The sequence below is a fragment of the Salmo salar genome, chromosome ssa05, assembly GCF_905237065.1.
Source record: "Salmo salar chromosome ssa05, Ssal_v3.1, whole genome shotgun sequence".
Lineage (NCBI taxonomy): Eukaryota > Metazoa > Chordata > Actinopteri > Salmoniformes > Salmonidae > Salmo > Salmo salar.
In genome coordinates, this window is record NC_059446.1 from 71,962,364 (window position 1) to 71,982,881 (window position 20,518).

Below are 20,518 nucleotides of genomic sequence, written 5' to 3' on the forward strand. Positions count from 1 at the left end.
TGTTAGTAGCCCATGTGCCTCATCCTAATAATTTGGTCCCTTTCCCCCTGATAATGTAGCCTACTGTCCTGACTTGGTGTTGCACATGTAGCCTACGGTTCTGACTTTTTATACATGGAGAAAGTGTAAGAACGGTCAATGTTCTAAATTCTGTCGCTGTACATTTCAAAAGTGCTGAACAAATAGTTATATTGACTACGTCCGTCCGTCCTAGCTCGCTCATGAATGTCTTAATCGAAATTACGGATTGCCTCTTGTCCGCTTGTCGTCCGCTTATGCAATAGTTTGTACATCTCAATTGTCAGTAGAAACCACATTTGTTTAAGCAAGTCAGCCATATCGGCTATATTTTTTTTAAAGGCAGTGTATGAGGCTGAATGAACTATTTCGCTGCCAGACAAGGTGTAGCAGTGGTAAGGATTCACTCCATGGTGCTGAAAAGAAAGCTCTGCTGTTGGGACAGCTTTATGTAGGCCCTAACTGTTTGTGGGCACTGTTTGTCACTGTTATAGTGCAATTCATGTATTGTTTAGTGTTGTGTAGTGGCTTTGCTGGCATGCATCCCCCAAAAATTGGGGGAGTTTGCTCCACCAAGATTTACATGCTAAAATCTGCTCTTCCTGGGGTCCAGCAAAATAAAGGCAGTTATACCATTTAAAAAACATTACAATACATTCACAACAGAGTTCACAACACATTAAGTATGTGCCCTCAGGCCACTACTCTACTACCACTTATCTACAACACAAAATCCATGGGTACGTGTGTGTATAGTGTGTATGTTATCACGTCTGTATGTATGTGTCTTTGCCTGTGTTTGTCTCTTCACAGTCCCCACTGTTCCATAAGGTGTATTTGTATCTGTTTTTTAAATCAAAATGTACTGCTTGAATGAGTTACTTGATGTGGAATAGAGTTTCATGTAGTCATGGCTCTATGTAGTACTGTGCACTTCCCATAGTCTGTTCTGGACTTGGGGACAGTGAAGAGACCTCTGGTGGCATGTCTTGTGATGTATGCATGGGTGTCCGAGCTGTGTGCCATTAATTCAAACAGACAGCTCGGTGCATTCAACATGTCAATACCTCTTTGAGCCAGGAGAGATTATCATGCAGATTATTAATGTTAGCTGTCTGTGTACATCCAAGGGCCAGCCGTGCTTCCCTGTTCTGAGCCAATTGCAATTTTCGGAAGTCCCTCTTTATGGCACCTGACCACACGACTAAACAGTTGTCCAGGTGTGACATAACTAGGGCCCGTAGGACCTGCTTTGTTGATAGTGCTGTTAAGAAGGCAGAGCAGCGTTTTATTATGGACAGACTTCTCCCCATCTTAGATACTATTGTATCAATATGTTTTGACAATGACAGTTTGCAATCCAGGGTTACTCCAAGCAGCTTAGTCACCTCAACTTTGCACATTATTCATTACAAGATTTAGTTGGGGTTTAGGGTTTAGTGAATGATTTGTCCCAAATATAATGCTTTCAGTTTGTTTATATATATATTTAGGACTCACTTATTCCTTGACACCCATTCTGAAACTAACTGCAGCTCTTTGTTAAGTGTTCAATCATTTCGGTCGCTGTAGTAGCTGACGTGTATAGTGTTGAGTCATCCGCAAACATAGACATACTTGAATTACTCAAAGCCAGTGGCATATAGTTAGTAAATATTGAAAAAAGGGACCTAGGTAGCTGCCCTAGGGAATTCCTTATTCTACCTGGATTATGTTGGAGAGGCTCCAATTAAAGAACACTCTCTGTGGTAACACTTTCGGTAACCTTTCGGCTACTGGCTCTAACCACTAGGCTACCTAAAACCAGATTTGGTTGTAAAGCCATAAGCCATACATTTTTCCAGCAGCAGACTATGATCGATAATGTCAAAAGCCCTGCTAAAGTCTAACAAAACAGCCCCCCCCAATCTTTATATCATACATTTTTCTCTGCCAATCATCAGTCATTTGTGTAAGTGCTGTGCTAGTTGAATTTCCTTCCCTATATGCGTGCTGAAAGTCTGTTGTCAATTTGATTACTGTAAAATAGCATCGTATCTGGTCAACAACAACAACAAAATCCCAAAAGTTTACTATCTTGGCAACAGGCTGATTGGTTGGCTATTTGAGCCGGTAAATGGGGCTTTACTATTCTTAAGTAGCAGAATGACTTTTGCTTCCCTCCAGGCCGGAGGGCACACACTTTCTAGTAGGCTTAGATTGAAGATATGGCACTTTGTGACAACTGCTGCTCTATAGATACATTTGATTGTTCATCTTTCTCATCTCATCTGTCCGTCTCTGTTGCCTTTATTCTTGTTTCCGCCACTCTGTCAATCTACTTAGTTTGTCGATATCTTTCTGGGCCAAGTCAAACAGAGACGTTTTTGAACATGACTTTTAGACTCTTTAGTTAAACTCCCCACTCAAACAAACAGTCAGCTACAGTACCTGGAATGCTGAGAGGCTGTGGTATACAGAGTGAGGATTTCAGGTCTTACACAGCAGGTTCATTCACCATAGTCTCTCCTGTCTAATCACAGTCATGGACTGGGTCTATTCAACACTCTGGTGAGTCTACTGTTGTTGTTTCTATTGTTGTTTCTGGCAAATTTTCCATGTCTCCCCTGCTTGGATTCAAGTTGTCGTAATATTATTAAACAGACGTATGAATTATGAGATCATGACTAATCAGTTATCAAAATACTTTTTGTACAGTATGTCTCAACATGATATTTTTATGATCAGACACACTTAGTCTCAAATCTCCCCTTCCCCATATACTGTGTGTCCAGGCTGCTGGGTGTGTCTGTGTGTGAGTTTTGGGTTCCAGTCTCTTCTGCAGTGATTGGCTGTGGGGAACCTGAACCGTTGCCAAATGGAGGGGTGACGTTCATATCTGGCTCTCAGAACCAGCACCTCTCGGTCATTAAGTACCACTGCAATAAGCAGTTCTACAGTCTTCCTGAAGAACATAACGGTGAGACTAAAATCATCCTTATATTCTTCACTAGAGTGACATCTGTTTTCAACCTGCAGGTCTCTAATCTTTTGTAAATTAAACAACTACAACTATTCAATGCCTAATGCATGTATCGTGTAATGACATCTCTGACACGCATGTTTATCAGGAAACTTCACATGCTCATCAGACGGAAAGTGGAAAGACCGCCTGAACAGCTCACTGATTCCTCAATGTATCCCAGGTAACTCACAGTTTCACCCTTGCGCGTGCGTGCGTGTGTGTGTGTGTGTGTGTGTGTGTGTGTGTGTGTGTGTGCACGGTGTATTGTTTTCTCTCCCTGTGTGTATCTAGTCAGTCTGTCTCTCGATGACCAGTAGGGGTCTCTGTCTGTCCATAGTGTGTGGTCGTCCTACAGTGAACCTCCCAGGATTTGGAAGGATTTTGGGGGGAAAGCCAGCTCCAGCTGGATCCTTCCCCTGGCAGGTGTTGCTGAGAGCTAATGGTAGAGGAGGAGGGATAGTGATCGGGGACCGCTGGATCATGACTGCAGCACATGTCCTGGATCAATATCCCTGGCGGTTTCTTAGGGTGAGGTGTGTGTGTTAATGAACAGAAACATGGGTTATCTTTCTGACTTGACTCATCTGTTTCTGTGCTAGATATATGATATGATACAATGGAAAAAATATCTGTCTGACTGCTGTTTAAGTGTATATCTTAAGTGTGACTAATTTACCCTGTCCAAAGGTATATGTTGGACACAACAAAGTGGAAACCCTTACCCAGTCTCCACCTCTTGAGGTCGCCTCAGTCCATATTCACTCTGACTACAACAATGTAGACAATGTAAACTATGACCATGACATCGCCCTGATCCATCTCAAACATCCAATCACTTTCAATGCTCATATCATGCCACTGTGTCTGCCAGCAAAGGACGCTAAATACCCGACTTGGCGGAATGGGTAAGCGTAGGTTTTATGTCTAAAACAGTCAGCTGCAAATATCTGCATGTTAATCTTTTACTCAATTTGTGCATATTTGCAGATTTTCATATTGATTGTTTAAATTATTGAGTCGCACAACAGCTTATGTCTATTCCGTTCTCTCTTTCTCTCTGCTTCAGCTTAATTTCAGGATTTGGCCTGAAAGAGAGTGATATGTCTACCAATAACCTCATGTATGTTCCTCTACCTGTGGTGAACCAGACAATCTGTAGAAATTCTATTGACATAGTGAGAAAGGAAAAAAATCTCAGTCTAACAGACAACATGTTCTGTGCTGGAAATTTTGAGGGAGGCAAGGACTCCTGTATGGGGGACAGTGGAGGAGCGTATGTCCTGAAGGAGGGTGATTATTTCTGGGCAGCAGGGATCGTCAGCTGGGGGATTAACTGTGGAGAGCCTGGAAAATATGGGGTCTACACGCGTGTGGCTAACTACGTAGACTGGATCAAGAAGACCATAGAGGAGGAAGAGCAAAAAACAAGTGAGAAACATTCTAAAATATAACTATTATGGATGTGTTTGTGTGTTTTGTTGTTTTGTGCATGTGCATGTGCTCAACCCAAGATGGCGTAGCAGTGCAGACGTGGTTTGTCGTCCTCTCGTTCGCTTTTTGTCTTTTTCGTCTTTTTTGTATATATTTCAATTTATTTTTCAATCTCTTTTCCATTTTTTTATTAAATACACCTTCCGGTAACCTGCCTCACTCAATGTGACACGGATCTTCTATTTTTTTTTAGACCTTATAGCCAAAACTTTCATCAGAAGCCTGCCATCAGAGGCTAGCCAGCTAATTAGCTACTAGTTATTTAGTCATTGTTAGCCACGCTAGCAGCCTTTACCCTCTGCACAGGCACCAGACGTTTTTTAGCCTGGATAATACCTGCCAGCCTCGGACTGTTTATCTCCACTACAACGCCGGATTCCTGCCGTAAACCCTGGACCATTACTTCTGGTCATCACAGCTAGCTGCCACCGAATGACCCAGCCCCGAAGCTAGCCCTGAGCCAGGTGCATCTCCCGGCTAGCAAACTAAATTACTACAACTACAATACCTCTTTCATCTGGCCCGGTCCCTTCGTCAACACGGTGCCCTGCCGTATCACCACGACTGGTCCGCAGACATAATTCCACCCGCTGTTCCCTCAATCGGCCTTTGCCGGACTACTTACCCCGGCCTGCTAACTTTAAAGGCTGTGTCTCCCGCGTGCCAGCGTAGTAACGACTACGCCTCGGGTTCCCTGCTCCATCTATTGCTGTTCACTGGACCCTATGATCACTTGGCTACAAAGCTGATGCCTGCTGGACCGTTCATTTATCACGGTACTCCTTTTTGTTTATTTTTTGGTTTATCTGTCGGCCCTAGCCCTGATCTAAGGCCCTGTGTGTAGTTAACTGACCCTCTCTGCCCATTCATCGCCATTTTACCTGTTGTTGTTGTCTTAGCTGATTAGCTGTTGTTGTCTTACCCGTTGTTGTCTTAGCTAGCTCTCCCAATCAACACTTGTGATTGCTTTATGCCTCGCTTTATGTCTCTCTCAAATGTCAATATGCCTTGTAATCTGTTGTTTAGGATAGTTATCATTGTTTTAGTTTACAGTGGAGCCCCTAGCCCCACTCTACATGCCTCAGATTCCTCCTTTGTCCCATCTCCCACACATGCAGTAACCTCACCCAGTATAACCAGCACATCCAGAGATGCAACCTCACTTATCACCACTCAGTGCCTGGGCTTACCTCCACTGTACCACACCCCACCATACCCCTGTCTGCACATTATGCCCTGAATCTATTCTACCACACCCAGAAATCTGCTCCTTTTATTCTCTGTCCCCAACGCACTAGACGACCAGTCTTGATATCCTTTAGCCGTACCCTCATCCTACTCCTCCTCTGTTCCTCGGGTGATGTAGAGGTTAACCCAGGCCCTGCGTGTCCCCAAGCACTCTCATTTGTTGACTTCTGTAATCGAAAAAGCCTTGGTTTCATGCATGTTAACATCAGAAGCCTCCTCCCTAAGTTTGTTTTACTCACTGCTTTAGCACACTCCGCCAACCCTGATGTCCTTACCATGTCTGAATCCTGGCTTAGCCTCACTAGGGTAGGGGGCACTATTTTCACCTCCGGATGAAAAGCGTGCCCAAAGTAAACTGCCTGCTACTCAGGCCCAGAAGCTAGGATATGCATATAATTGGTATATTTGGATAGAAAACACTCTAAAGTTTCCAAAACTGTTAAAATAATGTCGGAACTGATATGGCCGGTGAAAACCTGAGAAAATAATATTTTTGTAGTTTTCTATTGAATGCCATTACAGTATCCATTGACTTAGGACTCAAATTGCACTTCCTATGGCTTCCACTAGATGTCAACAGTCCTTAGAAATTGTTTCAGGCTTGTATTCTGGAAAATGAGGGAGTAAGACCACTTTGAATGAGTGGACCCTGCTGTGTCCCAGAGGTTTTTCATGCGAGCGACCGAGAGTGCGCCTTTCTTGTTTTCCTTTTATATTGACGAAGCTTTTGTCCGGTTGAAATGTTATTGACTAAAAACAACCTGAGGATTGATTATAAACATCGTTTGACATGTTTCTATGAACTTTACTGATACTTTTCGGAATTTTCGTCTGTCTGTTGTGACTGCCTTTGAGCCTGTGGATTACTGAACAAAACGCCTGAACAAAACTGAGGTTTTTGGATATAAAGAGGGACTTTATCGAACAAAATGAACATATATTGAGTAAATGGGAGTCTTGTGAGTCCAACCATATGAAATTCATCAAAGGCAAGTGATTAATTCTATCACTATTTCTGACTTGTGTAACTCCTCTACTTGGCTGGTAACTGTTTGTAATGATTTGTCTGCTGGGTGCTGTTCTCAGATAATCGCATGGTATGCTTTCGCCGTAAAGCCTTTTTTAAATCTGACACCGTGGTTGGATTAACAAGAAGTTCATCTTTAAACCGATGTATAACACTTGTATGTTTTATGAATTTTTATAATGAGTATTTTTATCTTTGAATTTGGCGCTCTGCAATTTCACTGGATGTTGGCCAGTTGGGACGGTAGCGTCCCACACCTGGCCCTTCTTTGGACACTGTGCTAACTAACCTCCAAACAAGCTTCAATGCCATACAACACTCCTTCTGTGGCCTCCAACTGCTCTTAAACGTTAGTAAAACCAAATGCATGCTTTTCAACCGTTCGCTGCCGGCACCCGCCCGCCCGACTAGCATCACTACCCTGGACGGTTCTGACTTAGAATATGTGGACATCTACAAATACCTAGGTGTCTGGCTAGACTGTAAACTCTCCTTCCAGACTCATATCAAACATCTCCAATCCAAAATTAAATCTAGAATTGGCTTTCTTTTTCGCAACAAAGCCTCCTTCACTCATGCCGCCAAACTTACCCTCGTAAAACTGACTATCCTACCGATCCTCGACTTCTACAAAATAGCTTCCAACACTCTACTCAGCAAAGTGGATGCAGTCTATCACAGTGCCATCCGTTTTGTTACCAAAGCCCCTTATACCACCCACCACTGTGACCTGTATGCTCTAGTCGGTTGGCCCTCGCTACATATTCGTCGCCAGACCCACTGGCTCCAGGTCATCTATAAATCTATGCTAGGTAAAGCTCCGCCTTATCTCAGTTCACTGGTCACAATAACAACACCCACCCATAGCACGCGCTCCAGCAGGTATATTTCACTGGTTATCCCCAAAGCCAACTCCCCCTTTGGTCGCCTTTCCTTCCAGTTCTCTGCTGCCAGTGACCGGAACAAATTGCAAAAATCACTGAATCAGGAAACTTATATTTCCCTCACTAACTTTAAACATCAGCTATCTGAGCAGCTAACCGATCGCTGCAGCTATACATAGTCCATCTGTAAATAGCCCACCCAATCTACCTACCTCATCCCCATATTGTTTTTATTTACTTTTCTGCTCTTTTGCACACCAGTATCTCTATTTGCACATCATCATCTGCTCATTTATCACTCCAGTGTTAATCTGCTAAATTGTAATTACTTCGCTCCTATGGCCTATTTATTGCCTTCCTCCTCACGCCATTTGCACACACTGTACATAGACTTTTTTTCTATTGTGTTATTGACTGCACGCCTGTTTATTCCATGTGTAACTCTGTGTTGTTGTTTGTGTCGCACTGCTTTGCTTTATCTTGGCCAGGTCGCAGTTGTAAATGAGAACTTGTTCTCAACTGGCCTACCTGGTTAAATAAAGGTGAAATAAAACTTTTTTTTTTAAAGTGCTTTGGCTGTATGCTTTTCTACGGTAATAATGGACCCAATGTGGAATAGGAACTACTGCTGAGAGGAGAAGTGACATTTTGTTCTTTTCCTGATCCACCAGTCTGTGGAAGACCCATGGTGTCCATAGAAATACACCAGAGGATTCTGGGAGGAGAGGTAGCTCCAAAAGGAACATTCCCCTGGCAGATGCTTCTCAGTGTGGAAGGAGGGCGATCAGGAGGGATGGTCATTGGGGACAGGTGGATCCTGACTGCTGCTCATGGCCTGGTGCATCAACATAACAACCAAGTCATCAAGAAGAGTGAAGTTATGGTAGTGCAATAATGATTATGGCAGTGTTTACATAATGACTAGGGCCAGGTGTTTTTTCTGATTAACTCTGGTTGAGAATTATAGGTTAATCATAGAAAAACTCCTGGCCCTTCATCTGAGATGACAAAGATTGAGGAAGGAGTGGAGAGACAATAAACATGCTTCTGGGTGCTCATAGTTGAAGAAACTACTATTTCCACCCAGCAGTTAAATGCAGTAACTGACTGAAATTCACACACATTTTCCTTCACTTCATAACAGGCATACGTTGGCGACAACAATGTGGAAAACCTCCTTCAGTCTCCACCTCTTGAAGTGGCCTCTCTCCATCCTCACCCTGGGTACAACAACACAGACGGTTTATCCTTCAACCACGACATTGCCTTGATCAAGCTCCAACACCCACTCACATTTAGTAGTTCCATCATGCGAGTGTGTCTGCCTGAAAAGGGTGCTGAATACTCCACTGGAAGAGTTGGGTAAGAGTTGACTCTCCTGTGCAGTAAATGTTTGATCTTTGACAGTATAGTTATTGGGCATTCTCTATTTCTGTTTCCATTGTATTTTTTTTTAAATCCTAAAACTACCTCAATGCATGTCACGTATCTCAAGGAGCAGAAAATGGGTGAGTCAGGCGCAGGAGACGAAATGTCCGTAGAATATATATTTAATAATGTCCAGAGTGAATACAACGACTAGGCAGGGTGCAAACCACAACCAAGAGGGAGAACAGCTCCAAGCTCAAAAAATACACGGGGTGCAGCCCGGCAACCCTATAGCCTATCAAAAATGTTGTGTAAGTAAAACACATAGGAAAAATCATCCAGCCCTTAACCTCAACGTAACACAGAACAATCCCGCACAAATCCCAAACAAGAAACAGACAAACTAAATACTCTCCCACTAATTACAAACAAGGAACAGGTGCGTACTAAACAGACATAACCAACAGACACATGAAACATGGATCGGTGGCAGCTAGTAAGCCGGCGACGACGACCGCCGAGCGCCGCTCGACCAGGGAGTGGCGCTACCTTCTGTGGACGTTGTGACAATGCAATGGAAATGGAAGCTATGATACTGCATTTGTCATTTCTCTCTCTCTAACCTTGTTATACTTGGTTCTAACTTGCATCCTTTGTCCTGATCTTGTCCACATTCTGATTGTGCCCAAAATATTACACAGGTGTAGACAATCAAAAGACACATTGTGATCTGATTGTGATCAGATCATCCTGCCCACTTCCGGAGGAAGTCAGACATACATTGTGTCTGGATATCTTACATTTGTAGACAGATCTGGACAGAGAAATCATTTAAATCATCATCATTATTCCGCCTTCTAAAATCAGTGACAGATATTGACCAATTACATCACAATGTGTCTTAGAATAAATAAATATTATTTTGGAAGAATATCTGTTTAATAATTTGAATAAATGAAGGGACCAGGAATTTGGTCACAATGTAGACACAGTGGATGGATAACAGACACATTTAAATAGCATGTGTAGCACAGGAGGTTGGCGGCACCTTAATTGCCCTCAAAGCTCATCAATAAGCTAAGGGCCCTGAGCCTAAACACCTCCCTCTGCAACTGGATCCTGGACTTTCTGATGGGCCGCCCCCAGGTGATAAGGGTAGGTAACAACACATCCGCCACGCTGATCCTCAACACCGGGGCCCCTCAGGGGTGCGTGCTCAGTCCCCTCCTGTGCTCCCAGGTCACTCATGACTGCATGGCCAGGCACGACTCCAACACCATCATTAAGTTTGCCGATGACACAACAGTGGTAGGCCTGATCACAGAGAACGACGAGACAGCCTATAAGGAGTAGGTCAGAGCCCTGGCCGTGTGGTGCCAGGATAACAACCTCTCCCTCAACGTGATCAAGACAAACAAGATGATTGTGGACTACAGGAAAAGGAGGGCCAAGCACACCCCCATTCTCATCGACGGGGCTGTAGTGGAGCAGGTTGAGAGCTTCAAGATCCTTGGTGTCCATATCCCCAACAAACTAACATGGTCCAAGCACACCAAGACAGTAGTGAAGAGGGCACGATAAAACCTATTCCCCCTCAGGAGACTGAAAAGATTTGGCATGGGTCCACAGATCCTCAAATGGTTTTACAGCTGCACCATCGAGAGCATCCGGACGGGTTGCATCACTGCCTGGTATGGCAGCTGCTCAGCCTCCGACTGCAAGGCACTACAGAGGGTAGTGCGTACAGCCCAGTACATCACTGGTGCCAAGCTTCCTGCCATCCAGGACCTCTATACCAGGCGGTGTCAGATGAAGGCCCTAAAAATTGTCAAAGACCCCTGCCACCCTAGTCATAGAATGTAATCTCTGCTACCGAACGGCAAGCGGTACCGGAGCGCCAAGTCTAGGCCTGTCACGTCCTGACCATAGAGTGGTCTTATTTTCTATGGTAGAGATGGTCAGGACGTGACTAGGGGGTTTATCTAGTTTATTTTTCTATGTTATGTTCTAGTTCCTTTTTCTATGTTGGGGTTTTGGTATGATTCCCAATTAGAGGCAGCTGGTCATCGTTGTCTCTAATTGGGGATCATATTTAAGGAGTTGTTTTTCCCACCTGTGTTTGTGGGAGATTATTTTTGAGTTAGTGCATGTAGCACCTCTTCGTTACGGTTTGTTGTTTTGTTTATGATTTATTGTATGTCTTGCATAGTTTCACATTAAAATGTAAATATGTGGAACGATACCCACGATGCGCTTTGGTCCGTTCCTACACACAGTCGTGACAGAATCTCCCACCACCAGAGGACCAAGCAGCGTGGTCAAGAGGAATGGACCTGGGAGGAAATACTGGACGGGAAAGGACCCTGGAGGCAGGAAGGGGAGTATCGCCGTCCGAAGGAGGAGATAGAGGCTGCGAGAGCAGAACGGCGACGATACGAGGAACTATACTAACAACGGAAGCCCGAGAGGCAGCTCCAAAAAAAACGGGGAGTTTGGTGGAGTCAGGTTTGGGACCTGAGCCAACTCCTCATGCTTACCGTGGAGAGCCGAGGGGTGAACCAGAGCCAGTCAGGGAGACGAGTGAGGAACTCGACGCAAAATTCCGGAGAGGTGTTGGCATTGAGAGCGCTGCAGAGCGGGCGTGCTGAGGAGCGTGACACCAGTCCGGTTTCATATGCACCAGTTTCACGCATCTGGCCTTCAGTGCGCCTCCCCAGTCCGGTACGTCCTGTGTCTCCTCCACGCACTCTCTTTAAGGAGCGCGTGACCAGACAGGCACCGTGTTATGCAGTGATGCGCACCGTATCTCCAGTGCGTCTCCACACCCCAGTGCGTCCTGTGCCAGCGCCCCGCACGTGCCGGGCTAAAGGGAGCATTCAGCCAGGACGGATTGTGCCAGCTCTACGCTCCAGACCTCCAGTGCGCCTCCACGGTCCAGTACATCCTGTGCCTCCTCCTCGCACTCTTCCTGAAGTGCGTGTCCTCAGTCAGGTACGTCCTGTGCCTGCTCCCCGTAAAGGGAGTAGTACACAGCGTTGTACGAGATCTTCAGTTTCTTGGCAATTTCTCGCATGGAATTGCCTTCATTTCTCAGAACAAGAATAGACTGACAAGTTTCAGAAGAAAGTTATTTGTTTCTGGTCATTTTGAGCCTGTTATCGTACCCACAAATGCTGATGCTCCAGATACTCAACTAGTCTGAAGAAGTCCAGTTGTATTGCTTTCTTAATCAGCACAACCGTTTTCAGCTGTGCTAACATAATTGCAAAAGGGTTTTCTAATGATCAATTAGCCTTTTAAAATGATAAACTTGGATTAGCTAACATAACGTGCCATTGGAACAAAGGAGTGATGGTTGCTGATAATGGGCCTCTGTACGCCTATGTAGATATTCCATAAAGAATCTGCCGTTTCCAGCTACAATAGTCATTTACAACATTAACAATGTCTACACTGTATTTCTGATCAATTTTATGTTATTTTAATGGACAGAAAATGTGCCTTCCTTTCAAAAACAAGGACATTTCTAAGTGACCCCAAACTTTTGAACGGTAGTGTACATGTACATATTACCTCAATTACCTCGACTAACCAGTGCCCCCGCACATTAACTCTGTACCGGTACCCCCTGTATATAGCCTCGCTATTGTTATTTTACTGCTGCTCTTTAATTATTTGTTACATTTATTATTATTTTTGGGGGTGTATTTTTCTTAAATCTGCATTGTTGTTTAAGGGCTTGTAAGTAAGCATTTCACTGTAAGGTCTACACCTTTTGTATTCAGGGCATGTGACAAATAAAATGTGATTTTGATTTGATTTGAATTGAATTGGGGAGGACGGGCACGTGGTAATGGCTGGAGCGGAATCAGTGGAAAGGTATCAACAACATCAAACACATGGTTTCCATGTGTTTGATGCCATTCCCTTCGCTACGTTCCAGCCATTATTATGAGCCGTCCTCCCCTCAGCAGCCTCTGGAAATGTGGGCACAATCTGAATGTAGACAAGGTCAGGACAAAGGACCCATGTTAGCACCAGGTATAAACGGGGCTTCTCTCTCTTTCTCTCTCGATCTCTCTCTCCCTCCCTCTCTCAGCTGGGTTTCAGGGTTTGGCCTCAAAGATGATGATGAAATTCCCAGTAACCTCAGATATGTCCGGATTCCCCTGGTGGACCAGGTGAAGTGCAGAAGCTCTATTGATGAGGCGAGGAAGAAGAAGAGAGAAGCACCTGATTTGACAGACGGCATGTTCTGTGCCGGGTTACCAGAGGGTGGAAAGGACACCTGTGCAGGGGATGGTGGAGGGCCATATGTCCTGAAGTATGGGGGAGTTTTCTGGGCAGCAGGGATCGCCAGCTGGGGAATTGACTGTGGAGAGCCAGGCCAATATGGGGTCTACACCCGCGTAGCGAACTACGTAGACTGGATCAAGAAGACCATGGAGGAGAATTGAAATTATGGCTGAAAAATGATGCAAGAAATGTTTGAGTTTGTCGAGGATAGCAGCAAATATAAAAAATAAACATTAGATATGTTTTTTATTTAATTAAGGGTTTTCTGTAACTGGAGCATACATTTTAAGTCTGTTTTTTTAACATTACATAATTGTTATTATCAACTGTATAGCTCATTTGAATACACTGAGTGTACAAAACATTAGGAACACCTGCTCTTTCCATGACATACAGTGCATTCGGAAAGTATTTAGACCCCTTGACTTTTTCAAAATTATGTTACATTACAGCCTTACTCTAAAATGCATAAAATATAATACAATTGAAACGTCTAACCTCTGTGATTGCCAACAAGGGTTTTGCCACCAAGTACTAAGTCATGTTTTGCAGAGGCGTCAAATACTTATTTATCTCATAAAAATGCAAATCAATTTATAAATTTTTTTTACATGCGTTTTTCTGGATTTTTTGGTTGTTATTCTGTCTCTCACTGTTCAAATAAACCTACCGTTACAATTATAGACAGATCATTTCTTTGTCAGTGGGCAAACGTACAAAATCAGCAGGGGATCAAATACTTTTTTCCCTCACTGTACTTTTGTACCTGTTTCCTCCAGCATCTTCACAAGGTCCTTTGCCGTTGCTCTGGGATTGATTTGCACTTTTCGCACCAAAGTACGTTCATCTCTAGGATTCAGAACGCATCTGCTTCCTGAGCGGTATGACGGCTGCTTGGTCCCATGGTGTTTATACTTGCATACTATTGTTTGTACAGATGAATGTGGTACCTTCAGGCATTTGGAAATTGCTGCCAAGGATGAACCAGACTTGTGGAGGTTTTCTTTCTGAGGTCTTGGCTGATTTCTTTTGATTTTCCCATGATGTCAAGCAAATAGGCACTGAGTTTGAAGGTAGGCCTTGAAATACATCCACAGGTACACCTCCAATTGACTCAAATTATGTCAATTAGCCTATCAGAAGCTTCTAAAGCCATGACATAATTTTTTGGAATTTTCCAAGCTGTTTAAAGCTTGTTAACTTCTGACCCACAGGAATTGTGATACAGTGAATTATAAGTGAAATAATCTGTCTGTAAATAATTGTTGGAAAAATTACTTGTGTCATGCACAAAGTAGATGTCCTAACTGACTTGCCAAAACTATAGTTTGTTCACAAGAAATTTGTGGAGTGGTTGAAAAACGAGTTTTAATGACTCCAACATAAGTGTATGTTGACTTCCGACTTCAACTGTATATAACTACTGCTGTATACACCTTCTCTATGAATATACTGTCCACAATGTCTACACACACCATCATACCAGAGTCTGACAATGCTCCTTATAATATTTCTATATTTCTTAATAATTTTTGGGGGGTGAGGGGGATTTGGGTGTATTGTTTTGTATTGTTAGGTATTGCTTCCCTGTTGGAGCTAGGAACATACGCATTTCGCTACACCTGTGATACTATCTGTAAAATATATGTACTCAACCAATATTTATTTTTTTCTCGATTTGTCCATTCATCTAATTGCACTGTTACTATCCTGGAGTTATTTTGGAGTGTACGAACATGCACAGGTAGGTAGTGCACAGGTAGTCTACTTTTTGAAGTGATTTGTCTTTTGACAATAAGATGAAAACATCATGACTGGTTGTGTTCATGCCAAATTAATAGGTAATAAAAACAATTGTGTTAAATTACTATTAGGCCCATTAAAAAACATGTGCGGGTCCTGTGAAAAGAATTGAGACCCCCTGAAGGTATAATTCGCTGTCTGGAAAAGAGGGAGAAGAAAGGGTGTCATGGTAACAGAAGAGGAAAAGAGGAGGGGAGGAGCTAAAGAGCTTAGCACCATATTGACTTCACTTCATGTATCCCTTTCAGAAGACCTTGTCTGATTAACAGAAAATCCTAGATTCCTACTAGTTACAGTAAGAAGATGCAATCCTGTTGTTTTCCTGTCTCTTATTAAGAGGCAGAGTATATGCAGGAGGCAACCACCTCCTCCGTTCCCCTCATTTTGAAATTGCCTATTTCATCATCACCACGCACCCACTCACATTCAGTAGTTCCATCATGCGAGTGTGTCTGCCTGCAAAGGGTGCTGAATAATCCATTGGACGAGTTGGTTAAGAATAACATAATACAGTATATCGAATTTAGCAGATGCTTTTATCCAAAGTGACTTACAGTCATGCGTGCATAAATTGTTCATATGGGTGGCCCAAGATGGAATCGAACCCACTATCCTTGGTATTGTAAGCACCATGCTCTACCAACTGAGCCCCACAATGTCCTGTAAGAAGGATCTTCAGACAATATTTGACAGAATGTGTCTGTATGTCTTGTTATGGAAGGACTTTCTCTCACTCTTTCCTTCTCGGTTTCTATCCCAGCTGGGTTTTGGGGTTCAGTAATTCTAGTGGCAGTTATTCAGATGAGCTCAGATATGTTCGACTCTCCCTAGTGGACCAGGAGAAGTGCAGCAACACCATTGAGGAGGCGAAAGCAAAGGGAACATCAGACCATTACTCCACATGTAGACCACACATGCTCATATCATACAGTAGAACTCAGACAAAGAGGAGATCAAACTCTTCAGCACAGGTGAATTGCTTTAGACACCCTTGACTCTCAGACATGGGGCTCTATTTTAACAAACCCAAGTGGAACTCAGTTGGGGTCTCAAGTTACCTTTGAGAGTTAAAATAGTAGAATAAACAAGGTGCAAGTTCGAATTTGGTTGTGCATCAGCAGTTTTCCTCTAGTTTTGTCAGTCACTGACACTCACTCAATAAGCCATGACAGATTTAAAAAATTTGAATGGTAAATTAGTCTAGCCCATTATCTAAACTTGTAGTTATCATGGCCAATTACTGACCGGGCACACAGGGCACGTGCCAAGGGGCCTTGACCTCCAAGGGGCACCCATTGATTTTGTTAGTCACTCTCACTCAGATATCATTAACATGGTATAAGTCATGGCAAAATGTGTAGAATTGCAGGGAAAAAACTTTAAAACATGTTGCCCGCTTGGGCCTCCAAATCTCGCTTAGGGCCCCCAAAAGGCTAGAGCCGGGCTTGGCAACGTAAATTAAGTGCTGGTGGTAGCACTATAGGTTCAGGGGTGTGTCAGAAATATTTTGGCTATTTCCACAACCACAATTATGGTTGCAGTTGCTAGCGGTGGCACGAACTGGCTGGGTTTTGATGAATCAAGAAGTTGTGGGTGTGTTGAGGCTTGGCCCCTCACTGCAGTCCACATTGTTCTAGTTGCATTTCTTCAATATGGAAATACGTTGTTAAGCATAGGCTATAGTATTCACACTGATATAGGGGCTATGCCTACTGTAAACTGGAGTCTGCACATTGACATTCCAGACAGTCAAAAAGCAAGATTAAATTCACTAGGCTATTTGATAAGGCCTAAAAAGACAGTATATAATTCTAATCAAATTCTAATAAAAACGAAACAACAACTTGTTTTAAAAGGATATGTCTAAATATAGTTACAGGCACCATAATTCCTCCCCGTGGGTGTCTAATACAGGCAAGACAACTGAGACTATGAGGGTTTTACGCACATCCAAACTTCTCACCGGAGCTGGATGAAGATCCAATACAAAGGGAAAGGGGAAATGTCCACTCCTTTATAGTGCTTGCAAATGTAACATTTTATAAACGTCATGGAACCATCTTACATATCATATTTCTATTTCTCCAGAAATTGCAGACGAAATTGCATTGAGCCATGTAGCCTATGTTATCCAGTTATCCGGTTTATATTTCTAATAAGTTTGGTTTTTAATCCAATTAAACGAAAACAATCAATCTGAGTTTTAAACCAACAACAATATTTCTAAATAGGACCGGGTAATAAGCATTATATCATAAATCGCTTTTCTCATTCCATGGTAGTGTGCACATGTAGGCCTAAATCTTCATTCAGTACCACTGCAATGATCCGTAATACACTCTTCCTGAAAAGGCTAACGGTGAGACTTTCATTAAAGATCAGGAATGGTGCAGGAAAGTAGTGAATTCTAAGCAAACTATTGCTACTGTCTTGTAAACTACCAATACTGTGTGGAAGAATGTTAATAGGAGGGTCGTTCCACCAGTTGGGTGCCTTTTGAGTGCTGTAATTTTAACAACATTCCTTCATAATCCTTAAGAGTCGATTGATGCACCCCATCAAAAACTGTCTGTTTAAACTAGAGATATCAGTTCATTTCTATGGGCTGTGTCTCAATCCATCACATCTGCCCAGGACAAACAGCCTTCCATATCTGAGGTGGAAAGTGTCAGAGCTACCGCGCTGTTTGTCAGACAAGGAGACCAAAAATGTATCTCCCCCATAAACGTCTGTAGCATCCGAACGGTTTGGCTTACATTCTCATGAACACGATGGTGGTCTCCGCTTGGTCTACGACCCCCACAAGCACCACGGGACTCGTCTGAAGTCGGTACTGCCAATGTGCCAACTTCTGTCTGTAGCGTCCAAACCGTTTGGGCTACAAACTAATATGACCCAACCATAGAAATGGGAGAGTCTCAGGAACACGATGAGGTTCTCTGTTTTTCTCCCTCACAAGTGTCACGGGACTCGTCTGAAGGTAGCCCAGTACCAGTTTTAAAAATGAATTGAAGTATGGAAGTAGATTTGTGCCGACAAAAAAGGGGGTTAAATATGTGTAAAAAAAATACATATTATTGCTATTTTAAACTGGTTACAAACGTAATTAGAATAGTAAAAATACATGTTTTGTCACACCCGTGGTATATGGTCTCTTATGCCACGGCTTTCAGTCAATCAGCATTATACACTGCTCAAAAAAATAAAGGGAACACTTACACAACACAATGTAATCAAACTGTCCACTTCGGAAGCAACACTGATTGACAATAAATTTCACATGCTGTTGTGCAAATGGAATAGACAACAGGTGGAAATTATAGGCAATTAGCAAGACACCCCCAATAAAGGAGTGGTTCTGCAGGTGGTGACCACAGACCACTTCTCAGTTCCTATGCTTCCTGGCTGATGTTTTGGTCACTTTTGAATGCTGGCGGTGCTTTCACTCTAGTGGTAGCATGAGACAGAGTCTACAACCCACACAAGTGGCTCAGGTAGTGCAGCTCATCCAGGATGGCACATCAATGCGAGCTGTGGCAAGAAGGTTTGCTGTGTCTGTCAGCGTAGTGTCCAGAGCATGGAGGCGCTACCAGGAGACAGGCCAGTACACCAGGAGACGTGGAGGAGGCCGTAGGAGGGCAACAACCCAGCAGCAGGACCGCTACCTCCGCCTTTGTGCAAGGAGGAGCAGGAGGAGCACTGCCAGAGCCCTGCAAAATGACCTCCAGCAGGCCACAAATGTGCATGTGTCTGCTCAAACGGTCAGAAACAGACTCCATGAGGGTGGTATGAGGGCCCGACGTCCACAGGTGGGAGTTGTGCTTACAGCCCAACACCGTGCAGGACGTTTGGCATTTGCCAGAGAACACCAAGATTGGCAAATTCACCACTGGCGCCCTGTGCTCTTCACAGATGAAAGCAGGTTCACACTGAGCACATGTGACAGACGTGACAGAGTCTGGAGACGCCGTGGAGAACGTTCTGCTGCCTGCAACATCCTCCAGCATGACCGGTTTGGCGGTGGGTCAGTCATGGTCAGTCATGGTGTGGGGTGGCATTTCTTTGGGGGGCCGCACAGCCCTCCATGTGCTCGCCAGAGATAGCCTGACTGCCATTAGAGCAAGGCATTGATGCTATGGACTGGCTAATGCCCGTTCCCCAGACATGAATCCAATTGAGCACATCTGGGACATCATGTCTCGCTCCATCCACCAACGCCACGTTGCACCACAGACTGTCCAGGAGTTGGCGGATGCTTTAGTCCAGGTCTGGGAGGAGATCCCTCAGGCGAGAAGCCACCTCATCAGGAGCATGCCCAGGCACACTACTGAGCCTCATTTTGACTTGTTTTAAGGACATTACATCAAAGTTGTATCAGCCTATAGTGTGGTTTTCCACTTTAATTTTGAGTGTGACTCCAAATCCAGACCTCCATGGGTTGATACATTGGATTTCCATTGATTATGTTTGTGTGATTTTGTTGTCAGCACGTTCAACTATGTAAAGAAAAAAGTATTTAATAAGATGATTTCATTCATTCAGATCTAGGATGTGTTATTTTAGTGTTCCCTTTATTTTTTTGAGCAGTGTATATATTTCCTGTGGTTTCTTATATCTCCTAGATATAGGACAGACACTTCAAAACCGCATTCCATACGATACATTTTTTGACTGTCTATTTTCCTGAATGTATTTCTATGGGCTATCGTAGTAAAGACCAAATACACCACGTCTAAGGGCTGAATCCAGGCAGTCTGTGTTGCTTCTTGCAAAAGAACAGCTCTTAGCCATTGTATATTGGCCATATACCACACCCCCCTTGGGCCTTATTGCTTAAATATAACACAGTTGAAAGAAACCCTATTTTTCTCCTCTCCTAGTGTGCGGTCATCCAGCGGTGTCCCTGGAAAGTTAGCAGAGGGTTCTGGGTGGGGATGTTGCTCCTAAAGCGAACATGGTATTCCCTGGTATTCTCAGTTCAGAGTCAAAGAGAGAGTAATGAGTGGCCGCAGTGATCAGAGACCCGTGGGTCATGACTGCAGCTGGTCACCTCTGAACTGACCAAGGAAGACATTAAGGTAACGCTCATACAATGACAATAGTCCAGTCATTGTGAAATGTACCCCAGGCTCCAGGTTTAACCTGCTGGGTCATTCCTACACTGGCTCCAGGTTTAACCTGCTGGGTCATTCCTACACTGGCTCCAGGTTTAACCTGCTGGGTCATTCCTACACTGGCTCCAGGTTTAACCTGCTGGGTCATTCCTACACTGGCTCCAGGTTTAACCTGCTGGGTCATTCCTACACTGGCTCTAGGTTAACCTACTGGGTCATTCCTACACTGGCTCCAGGTTTAACCTGCTGGGTCATTCCTACACTG

The 20,518-nt window shown here is 43.8% G+C and overlaps 1 protein-coding gene across 1 annotated transcript; it reads left to right on the plus strand.

Annotated features, from left to right (window-relative positions):
- The first annotated feature begins 2,424 nt into the window (after positions 1-2,424).
- LOC106605721 (complement C1r subcomponent) lies at positions 2,425-13,954 on the plus strand. Its single transcript, XM_045718747.1, has 9 exons — positions 2,425-2,568; positions 2,793-2,977; positions 3,129-3,203; positions 3,360-3,550; positions 3,710-3,927; positions 4,089-4,450; positions 8,344-8,555; positions 8,817-9,034; positions 13,140-13,954. Exons 1-9 carry the CDS (start codon positions 2,543-2,545, stop codon positions 13,495-13,497), a joined length of 1,845 nt encoding a protein of 614 aa, XP_045574703.1. The 5' UTR covers positions 2,425-2,542; the 3' UTR covers positions 13,498-13,954.
- The last annotated feature ends 6,564 nt before the right edge of the window (positions 13,955-20,518 follow it).